The sequence below is a fragment of the Callithrix jacchus genome, chromosome 22 (genome assembly GCF_049354715.1).
Source record: "Callithrix jacchus isolate 240 chromosome 22, calJac240_pri, whole genome shotgun sequence".
Classification (NCBI taxonomy): domain Eukaryota; kingdom Metazoa; phylum Chordata; class Mammalia; order Primates; family Cebidae; genus Callithrix; species Callithrix jacchus.
This window is the reverse complement of record NC_133523.1, coordinates 19,290,099-19,306,828: the sequence shown is the minus strand read 5'-3', so window position 1 is coordinate 19,306,828 and position 16,730 is coordinate 19,290,099. Positions and strand designations below refer to the sequence as shown.

At 42.1% G+C, this 16,730-nt stretch overlaps 1 protein-coding gene across 6 annotated transcripts in view; it reads left to right on the top strand.

Annotated features, from left to right (window-relative positions):
• The first annotated feature begins 4,320 nt into the window (after positions 1-4,320).
• LOC100391102 (uncharacterized) overlaps positions 4,321-16,730 on the top strand; it is a 31,008-nt gene continuing 18,598 nt past the window's right edge. The window contains exons 1-3 of one of the 6 annotated variants that reach the window (XM_078362033.1): positions 4,321-4,503; positions 13,913-14,039; positions 14,581-14,635. In XM_078362033.1, the coding sequence (XP_078218159.1) occupies positions 14,602-14,635 (34 nt within the window). In that variant the 5' untranslated portion in view covers positions 4,321-4,503; positions 13,913-14,039; positions 14,581-14,601. Of the gene's footprint in view, positions 4,504-13,912; positions 14,040-14,536; positions 14,636-16,730 lie in introns of all 6 variants that reach the window. The other 5 variants (XM_078362031.1, XM_035285552.3, XM_035285547.3 and 2 more) reach the window with 5 other exon arrangements.

The following is a 16,730-nucleotide window of genomic DNA, read 5'->3' as shown; positions in this document are numbered from 1 at the left end:
CCACTTCCTGAGGGGGGCACCATGTAAAGCTGAGAATGGATTGGGTTTAGGTACCATTGTGACTCCTTGTCACCTGAGAGACCCATTTTTCCTGATTGATTCATTAAGAGCATTAGTGCCTGTCAGACACCTTTGGACAAATCAACTGACAAGGGGCTGTGGTTTTATAAAGAAAACAAAGACTTTAGGTGTGAAATCCTCTTTTTCTCCTTCACTTTTTTTTAGGTAAATATTTAAATTTTTCTTTTTCTTTTCTTTTTGTTTTTTTGAGTCAGAGTTTCACTTTTGTTGTTCAGGGTAGAGCGCAGTGGCATGATCTTGGCTCACTGCAACCTCTGTCTACCGGGATCAAGTGATTTTCCTGCCTCAGCCTCCCGAGTAGCTGGGATTACAGGCACATGCCACTCTGTCTGGCTAATTTTATATTCTTAATAGAGATGGGGGTTTCACGATATTGGCCAGGTCAGTCCTGAACTCCTGACCTCAGGTGATAAACCTGCCTCAGCCTTTCAGAGTGCTGAGATTATAGGCATGAGCCACTGCACCCAGCCTCAATTTTTCTTTAAAAATTGGTAAATAGTGGTACCTCAGCAGGCTTAGTGTAGAATTGTCATGTGGCTGGCAGCAGTGTCTCATGCTTGTAATCCTAAGACTTTGGGAGGCTGAGGCAGGCAGATAACTTGAGGTCAAAAGTTCCAAGACAAAATTGGCCAACATGGTCCAACCCCGTCTCTACCATAAAGTACAAAAATGAGTTGGGTGTTCGGTCAGGCACCTGTAGTCTCAGCTACTTGGGAGGCTGAGATGGGAGAATTGTTTGAACTCAGAAGACAGAGGTTCCAGTGAGCTGACACTGTACCACTGCCCTTCAGCCTGGTCTACAGAGTGAGACCCTGTCTCAAAAAAAAGAAAGAAAAGAAAGAGAGAGAGAATTGACATGCACTAGGTTGTGGTTCCTGTGTGGATGGGCAGTTTTTCAAATAGAAAATCAAGTCTCACTGAGCTGCAGGAGCCACACTCAGTTGTTGTTCTTTTGAGACATAGTTTCACCTTTGTCACCAAGGCTGGAGTGCAGTGGTGCAATCTCAACTCACTGCAACCTTCATTTCCTGGTTTTTTAGCAATTCTCTTACCTAAGCCTCCTGAAGCTGAGATTACAGGCACCCACCACCACACCAAGCTAATTTTTGTATTTTAGTAGAGATGGGGTTTCACCATGTTGGCCAGGCTTGTCTAGAACTCCTGACCTTGTGATCTGCCCGCCTTGGCCTCCCAAAATGCTGGGATTACAGGCACAAGCCACCGTGCCTCGCCTAAAAAAATTTTTTTTATGAGACGGAGTTTCACTCTGGTTACCCAGGCTGGAGTGCAATGGCAGGATCTCGGCTCACTGCAATCTCCACCTCCTGCGTTCAGGCAATTCTCCTGCCTCAGTCTCCTGAGTAGCTCGGATTACAGGCGCACACCACCATGCCCAGCTAATTTTTTGTATTTTTAGTAGAGATGGGGTTTCACCATGTTGACGGGATGGTCTAGAGTTAATATGCGCGGGCGCGGTGGATGACGCCTGTAATCCCGGCAGTTTGGGAGGTCAAGGGGGGAACAGATCACGAGGTCAGGAGTTCGAGAGCAGCCTGACCAACATGGTGAAACACCGTCTCTGCTAAAAATACAAAAATTGGCAGGGCGCGATAATTCACGCCTGTAATTTCAGCACTTTGGGAGGTCGGGAGTTCCAGACCATCCTGACCAACATGGAGAAACCTTGACTCTACTAAGAATACAAAAATAACTAAATAAGCCCGCAGTGGTGGCGCAGGCCTGTAGTCCCTCCCAGCTACTCGGAAGACTGAGGCAGGAGAACGGTTTGAACCCAGGAGGCGAAGGATGCAGTGAGCCAGAATCCCGCTTCACTGGGCTCCAACCTGGGGCATAGCGAGACTTGGTCTCAAAAAAAAAAAACCCTTAATAAGCACAAACACTGATTAATCAATGGGACAGTTTCCGGACATGATTTGCGGGTTTGTTTTCTTTTGTTTTGAGACGGAGTTTCACTTTTGTTTCCCAGGCTGGAGTGCGATGGCGCGATCTCGGCTCACCGCAACCTCCGCCTCCTGAGTTTAAGCGATTCTCCTGCCTCAGCCTCCCGAGTAGGTGAAATTACAGGCACGCTAATATTTTATTTTATTTTATTTTTTTAAGTAGAGACGGGGTTTCTCCACGTTGGTCAGGCTGTTCTCGAACACCCAACCTCAGGTGATCCGCCTGCCTCGGCCTCCCAAAATGTTGGGATTACAGGCTTGAGCCACCATGTCCGATGGTTTGTGGTTTTGGGGCTACCAAAAGGTCTTGAAGAAAAGGCTTCTAAAAGGTGTGTGATGAAGCAAGGAAAATTAAATAATAGATTTGGTACAGTTGGGTAGTTGCTTCATTTGCAGTGTTCAGGAGAACATTTTCTGGATATGTGATCAGACAGCACATGTCTCAAGGGGGCCAGCTGAGACAAGAAGAATTGCCCCACTTAGCTGAGCTTGAATGGCTGACCATCTCAATTATGAACTAATAAGTTTGTAAGATTTGTTATACTGCAGTAGCTAACTAATACATGCACCCAGTACAGAAAAAAATGCCAGGATTCAATGACAGGTTGATTACTAGTTACCTTTTAAGAGTGGGCACCCTGTAGGTACTGATGTTTTCCCCTGAATTAAGGTTGGATGTCTTTTTTTTTTTTTTTTTTGAGATGGAGTTTCGCTCTTGTTACCCAGGCTGGAGTGCAATGGCAGGATCTCGGCTCACCACAACCTCCGCCTCCTGGGTTCAGGCAATTCTCCTGCCTCAGCCTCCTGAGTAGCTGGGATTACAGGCATGCGCCACCATGCCCAGCTAATTTTTTGTATTTTTAGTAGAGACGGGGTTTCACCATGTTGACCAGGATGGTCTCGATCTGTTGACCTCGTGATCCACCCGCCTCGGCCTCCCAAAGTGCTGGGATTACAGGCTTGAGCCACCGTGCCCGACCCAAAGTTGGATGTCTCGTAAGAGAACGTTGAGTAATGCAGAAATAGAGGTAGCCATGTATGCATGTGATTGGTGCTTATACTCACACGGTCCCCCACACCACAGGCGAGAACAGATAACCGCAGCCTGACCATTAGGGCCAAGGCCAAATAGCAAAGTACGTTTGCCTTTAATCTATTTTCTACATATCTCAACATTGGAGGTCAAGAGTATGGACAGAACTGAAGACACAGAGTTTTATTCTCCTGTGGCACCATCATCCTCTGTTCTCTGTCTGCTCTATGGAAGAAAAATGAGCAACAGGTGGCCAGCAGTGGTCTCCTTGTGGTTATTTTATTTTATTTTTTATTATTTTAAGACGGGGTTTCACCATGTTGGTCGGGCTGGTCTTGAACTCCCGACCTCAGGTGATCCACCCACCTTGGCCTCCAAAGTGCTTGGACTACAGGCGTGAGCCACCACACCCGGCCTATTTTATTTTGTTTTTTGTATTTCTTTTTTCCTGTGGTTATTTTATTCTTGCTGCCCTCAGCTCTTTCTATGGTCACTATGTGTTCCACCCTCAGAACTGAAGAGAGATATTGGTAGGGAGAGGCTCTGCTTCACCTCTGGCAGAAAAGGTTTGCTGGGGCCCTTCGCCTCCCTGACATCAGAGCTGCAGTTCAATGTGGCAGCCATTGGCCATGTGTTGCTCCTGGGTGCCTGGAATGGCCCTGGTCTGAACTGCCATGTGCTAGAAAAGTAAAATACAGAGTTAGTTTCAAAGATTTAATTCCAAATATTTATATACTTTATTAATAATTACACTTTTCTCACACATAAAAATGATAATATTATGGACATATTGGGTTAACTAAATTGTTACAATGAATTTAATCTGTTCTTTGTTCCTTTTTAAACTTTGGATATTAGAAAATTTAAAATTCACGTGTGGCTCACATTTTCGTTCAGATGATTGCCTCTCTTCTAAAATCTCAGCCTTCCTGCTCAAAAACCAGAAGCTGGGAGGGTCATAAAATCTAAAATTTTAAAATAATTGTTATTATATTCTTTTAATTTGTAAATAGCCATATACAATATTATTTATAGATGCATGTAACTTTACACACAAGTTGAAAGGCTAATATCCTCTGTGGTGGGCCGGGCTCAGCTTTGGAAGGAAGCCCTGCCTGAGAAGGCTGCAGCCTAGGCACCTTTTCTTCACTCATCCAGCATCTGATTGAATCTTCTGTCACTCAGGGCCTGAGAAGGCGGGGTTTTAAACGTTATCCAATCAGCGACGCTGAGCTGGAACCGACCAATCAGGCACGCAGCTGGAGCAGGCAGGAAGGCTTCCGGGATGTGGCGGGGCCTTCATCTCTCGCAGCTGGAGCTCCGGGTCTCATCTTTACTCCTCTGTGTCCTCTACTCTTAGAGGTCTAATCTCTGAGGCCCTGTGACCTGTAGGTATTGGGAGCTGGACCCCCTGGAAGCCTAGAAATGGTGAGAGTGCCGGGTGGAAACTCCAGAGAGAGGGAAAGGGGCTGATTGAAACCGGTGGGAAGTGGCTGTTGGGGGGACTCTGGCCTCCCTGCAGTCAGCTCCACACTCTGCTCCTGGAGTTCTTGCCCAGCTCGGCCACAGTCCCCTTCAGCCATAAGATGGCGGCTGCTCTGACCGCCAGTCCCGGACGTCCTGTCTCTTCCCTGTACAGTGACTGCCCTGGCTTGGAGCCCTCCCTGGGCGGCTCTGCAGCCGCAGCGTCGCGTCTCTCCCAGTTTGTGCGGGGACCACGAGAGGGTCGTCGGGGGGAATCCTGAGTCCGGGTGCGGGTTCCGAGTGTGAAGAGCTTTGTTCCGTGGGGTTCCGAGCTCCTCTTATCTTCTGTTCAAAATGTATTGGAGTCACCCTAACGATAATCAGAGTGATTCAAAAATTGTCAAGCACCCAGCTGTGGTTTGTAATGTGTGTTTCATGGGCGGGGATTGAAGGAAAGACTGTTACAAACTGCTTGATGAAGAAAACCAAATTCAGGAATTGGTTAGATACAGTTATGTGGTTTCTTCATTTGTAATATAGAGGGGAAAATTTAATTGTTAATTGGCAGTTCTTAGTTGGTTAAGGCTGAATTTTGTTTCTTTTTTTTTTTGTTTTTTTTTTTTGAGACGGAGTTTCGCTCTTGTCACCCAGGCTGGAGTGCAATGGCGCGATCTCGGCTCACCACAACCTCCGCCTCCTGGGTTCAGGCAATTCTCCTGCCTCAGCCTCCTGAGTAGCTGGGATTACAGGCACGCGCCACCATGCCCAGGTAATTTTTTTGTATTTTCAGTAGAGACGGGTTTCACCATGTTGACCAGGATGTTCTCGATCTCTTGACCTTGTGATCCGCCTGCCTCGGCCTCCCAAAGTGCTGGGATTTCAGGCTTGAGCCACCGCACCCGGCCTAGACACATCTGTTTTTTAATCAGCACTGCCACTCTGCGTTTGTCACCTTCAAAATATTGGTTACTTATTTTAACCCGTCTTTTAGCTTTATATTCCATTATTTTAGTAGACCTTGAAAAGTAGAAAAATATTTACAAAGGGCATAAAAGAGGTGGGTTTAAAAAAAGTCTAGGCTGGGCGCGGTGGCTCACGCCTGTAATCCCAGCACCAGGTGAATCACGAGGTCAAGAGATCGAGACCATTTTGGTCAACATGGTGAAACCCCGTCTTTACTAAAAATACGAAAAATTAGCTGGGCATGATGTCGCACGCCTGTGATCCCAGCTACTCGTGAGGCTGAGGTAGGAGAAATGCCTGAACCCAGGAGACGGAGGTTGCGGTGAGCCGAGATCGCGCCATTGCACTGCAGCCTGGGTAACAAGAGCAAAACTTCGTCTCAAAAAAAAAAAAGTCTAATTATATACTCCATTCGTTAAAAAATATTTACTTCTTTTTTTCTTAACCAGAGTGAGTTTAAAATTTTTCTCAGGTGTTTTTTGTTTGTTTGTTTTGTTTTATTTTGGCTCAGTGGATTTAAACAGCATTCCAAGGCTTAGCTTTTAGAATGCTAGCTACCAAGGGAAAAAATAGGGAAAATCTCTATTCCATTTTGACTGTAGAAAATGAATACATTTCCATGAGAAAATGTGGTAATTGGTGAGTTACATAGATTCATGAAAACATCAGTTCCTCATTTAGCAAGGTAAATTTGTAATAGTGAGTATCTCTGTTCAAATCCTGTTATCTTGCTGGCGCAGTGGCTCACACATGTAATCCCAGCACTTGGGGAGGCCAAGGCAGGCGGATCACCTGAGGTTGGGGGATGGAAATCAGCCTGACCAACATGGAGAAACCCCTTCTCTACTAAAAATACAAAAGTAACCGGGTGTGGTGGTGCATGTCTGTTTTTGTTGTTGTTATCTGTTTTTCTTTTTTTCCCACTCAGATAAAATTAGAGTGTTGTTTTTTTTTTGATAGAGTCTTGCTGTGTTGCCCAGGTTGGAGTGCAGTGGCACAATCCAGTCTCACCACAACTTCCACTTCCTGGGTTCAAGTAATTCTCCTGGACTATAGGAGTGCACCATCATGCCCTGCTAATTTTTGAATTTTTAGTAGAGACATGGTTCCACTATGTTGGCCAGGCTGGTCTCAAACTCCTGACCTTTTGATCCGCCGGCCTCAGCCTCCCAAAGTGCTGAGTTTACAGGCATGAGTCACCGAACCCGGCCTGGTTACACATGCCTGTAATCCAGCTACTCAGGAGGCTGAGGTAGGAGAATCATTTGAACCTGGGAGGCGGAGGGTGCAGTGAGTCAAGATCACGCCATTGCACTCCAGCCTGGGCTTTGGAGAGAGACTCTGTACCCCCCAAAAATCAATAAAAATGTGAAGTAATTTCTGACACCCCTGAAAGTAGAACACATCAGATAATGCAATGGGAAACAGAACAGAACTTTAGATTTTGAGAAGGATCGGCCCACTTTCAATCCCGGAGCTTTGATGAGGAAAAATGAGTGCTTCCCAAAACAGGGTCTAGGCTGCCTCTTCTGTTTTTTTTCAAGGAGTTCCCAGGCAGTTAGAACTTGAATATCTGCTTTTAATTAAACTGACTTTTAAAACCATAGTGGTATTTTAAAAATGCTCTTTGAAATTTCTTATTACTAGGCTTTAGTCAGGTCAAACAGCCAGTATCTCTGGCTTTTTCACTTTATCAAAAGTAACTTCACAGGTTTTCTGAAAAAGAAAAATTCAAGACAGTTGCTGGAGGGAAAGAGAATCAACAAATGGTAAAGGTCACCCTCACCCAAACATCAAACAAGAACGTACTCATTCCCTAAGCTGGGAATTGAACTCTGAACCTGGGCCACCATTGTGATGGTGAAAACCAAAAGAAAGTACCTGTGGTCACGGGGTCAAGCTCCCAAGGACATGACTGACCGCTTTGCTGGGCCATCTTGAACAGCAGCCTTAAGGGGTTCTAAGCCTGCATTTTCTCCGAAGGTACCCCTCTTAATGACAGAACAATACGGAAAGACAAATTTGTAGCACGAAGTACAACAGATTTGTTACAGTATAAGACTAGCCTCACAAATGCATTTTCATATTAATTAGAACTTTACACAGGAGATAAACAGTGTTTTTGTTTTTAACCATTCATTCAATCAGTTTGCACAGAGGCCAGAAGTCTGGTAAGAAATTTGTACCCTTTTGCCAGCATGCCAGGCTTCTGGGTTCCCTTTCCCTGAGCAGCCCTAGTGACATGGCTGATTCCACCACAACCCTGGGGGACAAGGCACAACACAAAAGAAAATTATCTTTTTCTCTTCTGGCCGGAGCCAAATATGTGTGACAAACATAGACATTAGCCACTCTTTGTAGCAACCGATATCAAACTGGCAAGACTTAAACTTGTCCCCAGTGGTGCCCTATCATTGTTAATTCAGCCTCTGAATTAGAGGCGTTTTAACGTGTGTTTAATATCCTCTGATCAGGAGTTTTAACTTGTGGCAATAAAAGAATGGCTGGCTCCATTGGCAGAGCAGTCCTAAGGGTTGCTGGTTGCACATTTTTATGGTTATTTATATGCTAAACAAGGGGTGGAATATGTATGCCTCTCCTTTTTAAACCATTGTAGGTGACTTCCTGACATTGTCATGGCATTTGTAAACTATCATAGAACTTGTGGGAGTGTAGCAGAGAGGACAACCAGAGGTCATTTTCATACCATGTTAATTTTGATGGGTTTTATCCAGCTTCTATACTGCAACCTGTGTTATCAGCCAGGTCTTTATGTCCTGTATCTTGTGCTGACCTCCTATCTCATCTTATCAGTTAGAATGCCTAACCATCTGGGAATGCAGCCCAGTGGGTCTCAGCTTTATTTTTATTCAGCCCCTATTCAAAATGGAGTTGCTCTGGTTCAATATGCTTCTGATAGAGTCTTGTCTGGCTATGTGATAAATAAGAAAAGGGAGCACCATGTAAGTCATAATGGGAAGGGTGTTGTTTTCTGTAAGCTATTTCTAGAGAACAGAAAAGATGAAAAATTGTACTAATCACAGCTGTTTACCCAGATTATGTATGTGCTTCATCGTCCCCCACCTCTTTTCTTTGTCATATACATTTCTTCCATTTGACTTTTCCTGGGTTGTATTTTTTTAAATAACAAACCAGTAAATATAACTACATTGTTTTGCTGAGTTCTGTGAGCAGCTTGATCAAATTATTAAACTGGAGGAAGGTTGTGGGAATCCCAAGGTTTGTTTTATTTTGTTTTGAGACAGTGTCATCTGTCACCCAGGCTGGAGTGCAATAGCATGGTCTCAGCTCACTGAAACCTCCACCTCCCGGGCTCAAGTGATTCTCTCACCTCAGCCTCCCAGGTAGCTGGGACTACAGGCGCATGCCACCACACCCAGCTAATTTTTGCATTTTTCATAGAGATGGGTTTTTTTTTTTTTTTTTTTTTGAGATCAGCCATGCTGATCCAGGCTAGTCTCAAATTCCTGACATCAGGTGATCTGCTTGCCTCGACCTCCCTAAGTGCTGGGATTACAGGCATGAGCCACTGCGCCCAGTCTATGTCTTTGTTACTGCAAGCAGTGGTGTAATAAACATGGATGTGCATGTGTCTTTATGGTAGAATAATGTATATTTCTTTGGGTACATACCCAATTTGAAGGTTTCTTGGTCAAATAGTAATTCTGTTTCAGTTCTCTGAGGAATCGCCACACTGCTTTTCAGAGCGTTTGAACCAATTTACGCTTCCATCATCAGTGTATAAACATTTCGTTTTCTCTGCGACCTTGCCAGCATCTGTTATTGACACTTGTATTTGAGACAGAGTCTCACTCTGTCAACTGCAGATGTGCCCGGCCAAGCCTGACTGATTGTTTTTTCTTTTTCTTTTTCTTTTTTTTTTTGAGATGGAGTCTTGCTCTGTCAGCCAGACAAGTGCAGTGGCACAATCTTGGCTCACTGCAGCCTTCACCACCACCTGGGTTCAAGTGATTCTCCTGCCTCAACCTTCTAAGTACCTGGGACTACAGGCGCCGGCCACCATTCCCAGTTAATTTTTGTATTTTTATTAGAGATGTGGTTTCACCACATTGGCCAGGCTGGTTTCAAACTCCTGACCTTGTGATCCGCCCATCTCAGCCTCCCAAAGTGCTGAGACTGCAAGCGTGAGCCACTGTGCCCAGCCAGTTTTTGTATTTTTAGTAAAGATGGGGTTTCTCCATTTTGGCCAGGCTGCTCTCAAACTCATGACCTCAAGTGGTCTGCCTGCCTTGGCCTCCATAAGTGCTGGGATTACGGTGCCGGCCTGTTACTGACTTCCTAACAACAGCCATGCTGACTGGTGTGAGATGGTGTCTCACTGTGGCTTTTTTTTTTCTTTTTCATTTCTCTAGGAATTAGTGGTAAGCCTGTTTTACACATGCCTGTTAGCCACATGTTTGTCTTTTTTTGGAAAAGCATCTGTTCATGTTTTATGCGTTTTAATAAAGTTTTTTTTTGTTTTGCAGACTTAACTTCTTTATGAATTGTGGATGTTAAACCTTTGTCAGGAACATAGTTTGCAATTATTTTTGTTTATTTGGTATGTGATCTGTTTACTCCATTGATAGTTTCCTTTGCTGTGAAGAAGCTTTTTAGTCTAATTAGGCTCCATTTGTCAATTTTTGCTTTTGTTGCAATTCCTTTTGTTATCTTCCTCAGAAAATCTTTTCCCGTTCCTATGCTTAGAAGGGTATTTTCTTGGTTATTTATCTTCCAGATTTAAAAAATAATGTTAAGTTTTGCATTTAAGTCTTTATGTTCATTTAATTTTTATATGTATTATCAGGGAGGAAACAATTTCAACCTTCTACATAGTGCTAGCTAGCTATTCCAGCACATTTATTAACTAGGGAATTCTTCTCACATTCCTCTTGTCAGATTTGTCAATGATCAGATGGTTGGAGGTGTGTGGCATTATTTCTGGGCTCTCTATTCTCTGCTCATAGACTATTTGTCTATGGGTCTGTTTTTGTGCCAGTACCATGCTGCTTTGGTTACCGTAGCCCTCTAGTGAGTGTGGTTTGAAGTGGGGTAATGTAATGCCGCCAGCTTTGTTCTTCTTGTTTAAAATTGCCTTGGCTATTCAGGCTCATTTTGGCTCCATATAAATTTTAAAGTAGTTATTTTTTAGTTTTGTTAACACTGATTCTGGTAGTTTGATAGAAATAGCAATAAATTGGTAAATGTCTTTGGGCAGTTTGGCTGTTCTAATAATACTGATATTTTCTATCCTTGAGCATAAATGTTTTTTTTTTTTTCATCTGTTTGCATCATCTCTGACTTCTTCAAGCAGCGTTTTGTCATTCTTGTCATAGAGATCTTTCACCTCCATAGTTAGCTGTATTCATGTTCTATTGTTTTTGTGGTAATTTTGAATAAGATTATGTTTTTTATTTGGCTTTTGGCTTGGATGTTGGTGATGAACAGGGATGCTACTTCTTTATTAATTATTTTTTTGAGAGAGACTCTCTGTTGCCTGGGCTGGAGTGCAGTGGCGATCTCAGCTCACTGCAACCTCCGCCTCAGGGATGCTACTTATTTGGCATCCTGTTGCTGAAGTTTTTTATTTTTTGTTTTTTTTTGAGACGGAGTTTCGCCCAGGCTGGAGTGCAATGGCATGATCTCGGCTCACCGCAACCTCCACCCCCTGGGTTCAGGCAATTCTCCCGCCTCAGCCTCCTGAGTAGCTGGGATTACAGGCATGCGCCACCATGCCCAGCTACTTTTTTGTATTTTTATTAGAGACAGGGTTTCAATGGTCTCGATCTCTTGACCTCGTGATCCGCCCGCCTCGGCCTCCCAAAGTGCTGGGATTACAGGCTTGAGCCACCGCGCCCGGCCGTGCTGAAGTTGTTTATCAGTTTAAAGAGCTTTTCTGCATAGACTATAGGGTTTTGAAGGTACAGAATCTTTTCATCTGCACAAAGGGATAGTTTGACTTGCTCTCTTCCTGGTGGATGCCTTATCTTTTCTTTTCTTTTCTTTTTTCTGTTTTTTTTTTTTTTGTTGTTTTGAGATGGAGTTTCGCTCTAATTACCCATGGCTGGAGTAAAATGGCGCGATCTTGGCTCACGGCAACCTCCGCCTCCTGGGTTCAAGCCATTCTCCTGCCTCAGCCTCCCAAGTAGCTGGGACTACAGGCAGCGCCACCGTGCCGAGCTAATTTTTTGTATTTTTAGTAGAGACGGGGTTTCACCATGTTGACCAAGATGGTCTCTATCTCTTGACCTCATGATCCACCCGCCTGGGCCTCCCAAAGTGCTGGGATTACAGGCGTGAGCCACTGTGCCCAGCCCGGATGCCTTTTGTTTTCATCTTTTTTCTGATTGCTCTGGCCAGGACTTCCAATTGTATGCTGAATAGGAGTTTTGAGAGAGGACATCCTTGTCTTGTGCCAGTTTTCAAGGAGAAAATGCTTCCAGCTTGTGTACGTTCAATATTTTGGTTGTAAGTTTGTCATAGATGACTGATTATTTTCAAGTATGTACCCTCAATGCCTAGTTTGTTGAGGGTTTTAAACATGAAGGATGTTAAGTTTTATTGAAAGCTTCTTTTTAGAATCTATTGAGATAGTATTGTGCTTTTCTCTTTAGTTCTGTTTGTGATGAATTACATTTATTGATATTTATATGTTGAAACAACCTTGCATCTCAGAGATGCAGTCTACTTGATCACACTGGATGAGCTTTTTGATATTCTTGTGGATTTGGTTTGCCAGTATTTTGTTGAGAATATTTTCTTCAGTGTTCATCAAGGATATTGGCCTGAAGTTTTCTGTTGTTCTCTCTGCCAGGTTTTGGTATCAGAATGATGCTATTCTTGCCGGGTGCAGTGGCTCATGCCTGTAATCTCAGCACTTTGGGAGGCTGAGGCGGGTGGATGACGAGGTCAAGAGATCGAGACCATCCTGGTCAACATGGTGAAACCCCGTCTCTACTAAAAATACAAAAAATTAGCTGGGCATCGTGGCGCGTGCCTATAATTCCAGCTACTCAGGAGGAGGTTGTGGTGAGCCGAGATCGTGCCATTGCACTCCAGCCTGGGTAACAAAAGCGAAACTCTGTCTCAAAAAAAAAAAAAAAAAAAAAGATACCTGCTCTCTAAAGTGATAAAGAAAGACTACTTTAAGTTGGTATTAAACATTACAGAACATAGAAGACACTGCATTTTTTTTTTTTTTTTTTTTTTTTTTTTTTGCCCTTCAACCCCTAATACTACATCTTGAACTCTGCATGAAACTGATTTCTCTTTATGGTTAAATTCAGACTATAATTTGCTTTTTGAGGGGCAATATCTCAGCAGTGATGTTGTGTTCTTCTCTATGCATCAGCACATCATCAAACGTTGTCCTAGTGCAGTTCATGTTAAAATTGACTTAAAGAGCTCTGAGACATTTATTTCACTATTGAGTTTCTTATTTTTATTCTGATTATTAACTATCTGTATTTATGTAGCTAAAGAAGAGCTGTGCATAAACTATCAAATTTAATCTGGTAGCTGCCTTCTTTTCATAGGTTTTGTTTTCATTATCTCAGTCTTTAGAAATTGAAGAGTCTTTTGATCTTTGTTTACAGAACAAAAAAACCTGGGTAAAACACAGGCTTTTCCACTTACTCTTTTCTTTTTGGGCCAAACACATGGTATTGCTAGTGAGATTGTTAAAAATTCAGAGACTCAGACTTTATTTCGTATCTTCTTAAAAAAAATCTGCACAAGATCTTCAGTTTAATTTACATATTAAAATTTAAGAGGTATTTTAAAAATTTATTTTATTTTTGGATTGAGTCTTGCTTTGTCACCCAGGCTGGGGTGCAGTCTCGAGTAGCTGGGACTACAGACGCTTGCCACCATGCCTGCTAATTTTTTTGTATTTTTAGTAGAGACAGTTTCATAATGCTGGCCAGGCTGGTCTCGAACTCTTGACCTCATGATCTGCCTGCCTCGGCCCCCAAAGTGCTGGGATTACAGGTGTGAGCCACCTCACTGAGTCTTAAGAGGTGCCTTCTAACTCAACGTGTCTTCTTTGTCTGAAAGGTGTGGACAGCTCATTCTTTGTGATGCAAATATAGAACTAAAAATGTACATGTTTGTGTTTATGCCTTTAGTTTTATACATTATTATTCATGAAAGTAGCATTCATATATGTATACGTACACACTGGTTTTGTGAAGCTTATACCAGTCTCTTCTCTCAGAGTTAGAGAATACATTAGAGAATATTTTTTTGTTAAAAATTGATAGATAATTTCATTCATTCGTATAAGTTTGATCTAATTTTCTTTACTCTCTTAGTTAACCTTAAATGATAAATTCTGCTAATGGACATTTGTAAATCTGTGTGTCTGTTGGTGTGTGTGTGTGTTTTTCAGGGGCCGTTGACATTTAGAGATGTGGCCATAGAATTCTCTCTGGAGGAGTGGCAATGCCTGGACACTGCTCAGCAGGATTTGTATAGAAAAGTGATGTTAGAGAACTACAGGAACCTGGCCTTCTTGGGTGAGAATAACTTTAATACACAATTCCTCATATACCCTAAAGGTTTCATTTCTCTATTTTTATATAATAATTTTTGGTAATTTATGCTTTCCATAAATGAATTTCTAATCCTTGTTTTCAAAAAATCTTGAGGAATGGTTCATGTAGAAAAAACTTCTTCGAGATGGTTTATCTTGGCCTGAACCTTTTACATTCCTGAGTTGGTCTGTATTGTTCACTGCAGAGGAGTAGTAATTTCAGAAATTTCATGGTATAAAATATTGTCACCCCCATGTAAAAATCGGCTTGCCACCACTACTTTTTGACTCATAAGTACTGGGTAGTGAAATTAAGAACCTATTAATTTAAAATATTTTCTAAATGTTAAGAACTTTCTGTCATTAAATAGTATTTTGGGATTATTTCTAGAATATTCTACGACATCTCTTTACTAAGCACGGTAGAGGTTGGTAATTAGAGAATCTGAGAAAGATTCATGTAATTTATTTTTAATAAAGCAGGTATTGCTGTCTCTAAGGCAGATCCGATCACTTTTCTGCAGCAAGGAAAAGATCCCTGGAATATGAAGAGACACAGTATGGCAGCCACACCCCCAGGTAGGTGAGAATGAATGAAACAGTTGACATAGTTCAAAAGTTGGAAGATAAAAAAAAGAAAAAGAAAAGCCAGTCCCTACAATGTGATTTGGGAAGTTGTGTTCCAAAGCAGATAGTTTCTGGGAAGCCTGAGGCGTTTGCTTGTTTTGTTGTTGTTTTCTCACATAGGGCCATCTTCTCTCTTATGCTTTCAAATTCTCAAATGAGTCTAGTTTTCCTACATTGATCTTCCTTCAGGTTTACAGTGAGAGCCAAAATCCTCTTCATGGCATATAAAACACTATACGATCTGACTGGTTTCTTATCGTTTTGTGGCATCATACAGATATCTGCATGATTTTGAGAAACTTTATTTTAAATTACTTTTTTAGTTCTCTTTTTGTATGATGTCTAAACTGTGTACTTGTCGTGGTCTGTTTTTGTTGTTTTGTTTTGTTTTTGTTTTTGAGACAGAGTCTCCCTCTGTCACCAAGGCTGGAGTGCAGTGGAGCAATCTCAGCTCACCATAACTTTTGCCTCCCAGGTTCAAGTGATTCTTCTGCCTAAGCCTCTCGAGTAGCTGGGATTACAGGCACGTACCGTAATGTTTGGCTGATTTTGTATTTTTAATAGATGGGGTTTTTTCGTGTTGATCAGGTCGGTCTTGAACTCCTGACCTCAGGTGATCCACCCACCTCTACCTCCCAAATTGCTGGAATTACAATCATAAGCCACCATGCCCAGCCTCTATGGGTTTTTATGTTAATTTTCTGCACATTCCATCCAGTTTTTATTACTATATTCTTGAAATATAGTTTGAAATTAGAAAGTATAAATTATAACTGCCCCTTTGCATTGTTGTTTTCCTCAGGATTGCTTTGGCTATTTGAAGTATATTGTAGTTTCTTGTAAATTTTAGAAATGTACTTTTTACTGCTGTGAAAACAATGCTACTGGAATTTTGATAGGAAGTTTGTTGAATATATAGATTACTTTAGAGTACATGGTACTTGAAAAATATTTATTCTTTGAATACATAAATATGAAATATTTTAAAAGTTATGTCTTCTCTAATTTCTTTTATTGATTGTTTTTTTTTTTTTTTTGAGACAGAGTTTCACTCTTGTTGCCCAGACTGAAGTACAGTGGTGCAATCTTGGCTCGCTGCAATCTCCACCTCCCAGGGTCAAGCCATTCTTCTGTCTCAGCCTCCTGGGTAGCTGGGATTACAGGCACCTGCTACCCCTCTAGCTAATTTTTTGTATTTTTAGTAGAGATGGGATTTCACCATGTAGGCCAGGCTATTCTTAAACTCCTGACTTCAGACAATCCCCCTTTGCTGCCTCAACCTCCCAAAGTGCTGGAGTACAGGGGTGAGCCACCTCACCCGGCCTCTTTTATTGATTTATATCTTTCATTGTAAAGATTTCTTGCCTCTTTGGTTAAATTCTTAGAAATTCAGCCTTCCGAAGGTGGATAATAAGAAACTTCTGTGAGTTAAAAGAACATGTTGTAGCCCAGTGTAAAGAAACTAAGAACTTTCAAAAAAGGTTTGACGAAATCCTAATGAGAATAGACAATTTAGAGAGGAATGTAAGTGGATTAATGGAACTGAAGAATATAATATTGGAACTCTGAGACGTATGGACAGGTTTAAACACTCGAATTGATCAAGCAGAAGAAAGGATATCAGAGGTCGAAGACCAACTTAATGAAATAAAATGAGAAGACAAGAATAGAGAAAAAAGGATAAAAAGGAATGAGCAAAGTCTCCAAGAAGTATGGTACTATGTGAAAAGACTTAATTTACATTTGATCGGTGTACCTGAATGCGACGGAGAGAATGAATTCAAGCTGAAAATATTCTTTAGGATAGTATTCAGGAAAACTTTCCCAATTTAGCAAAGCAGAACAATATTCAACCCCAGGTAATACAGAGAACACCACAAAGATATTCCTCTAGAAGAGCAACTCCAAGGCACATAATCGTTAGATTCACCAGGGTTGAAACCAAGGAGAAAATAGTAAGGGCAGCCAGAGAGAAAGGTCAGGTTACTCACAAGGGGAAGCGTACCAGACTTACAGCAGATCTCTCAGCAGAAACCCTACAAGCCAG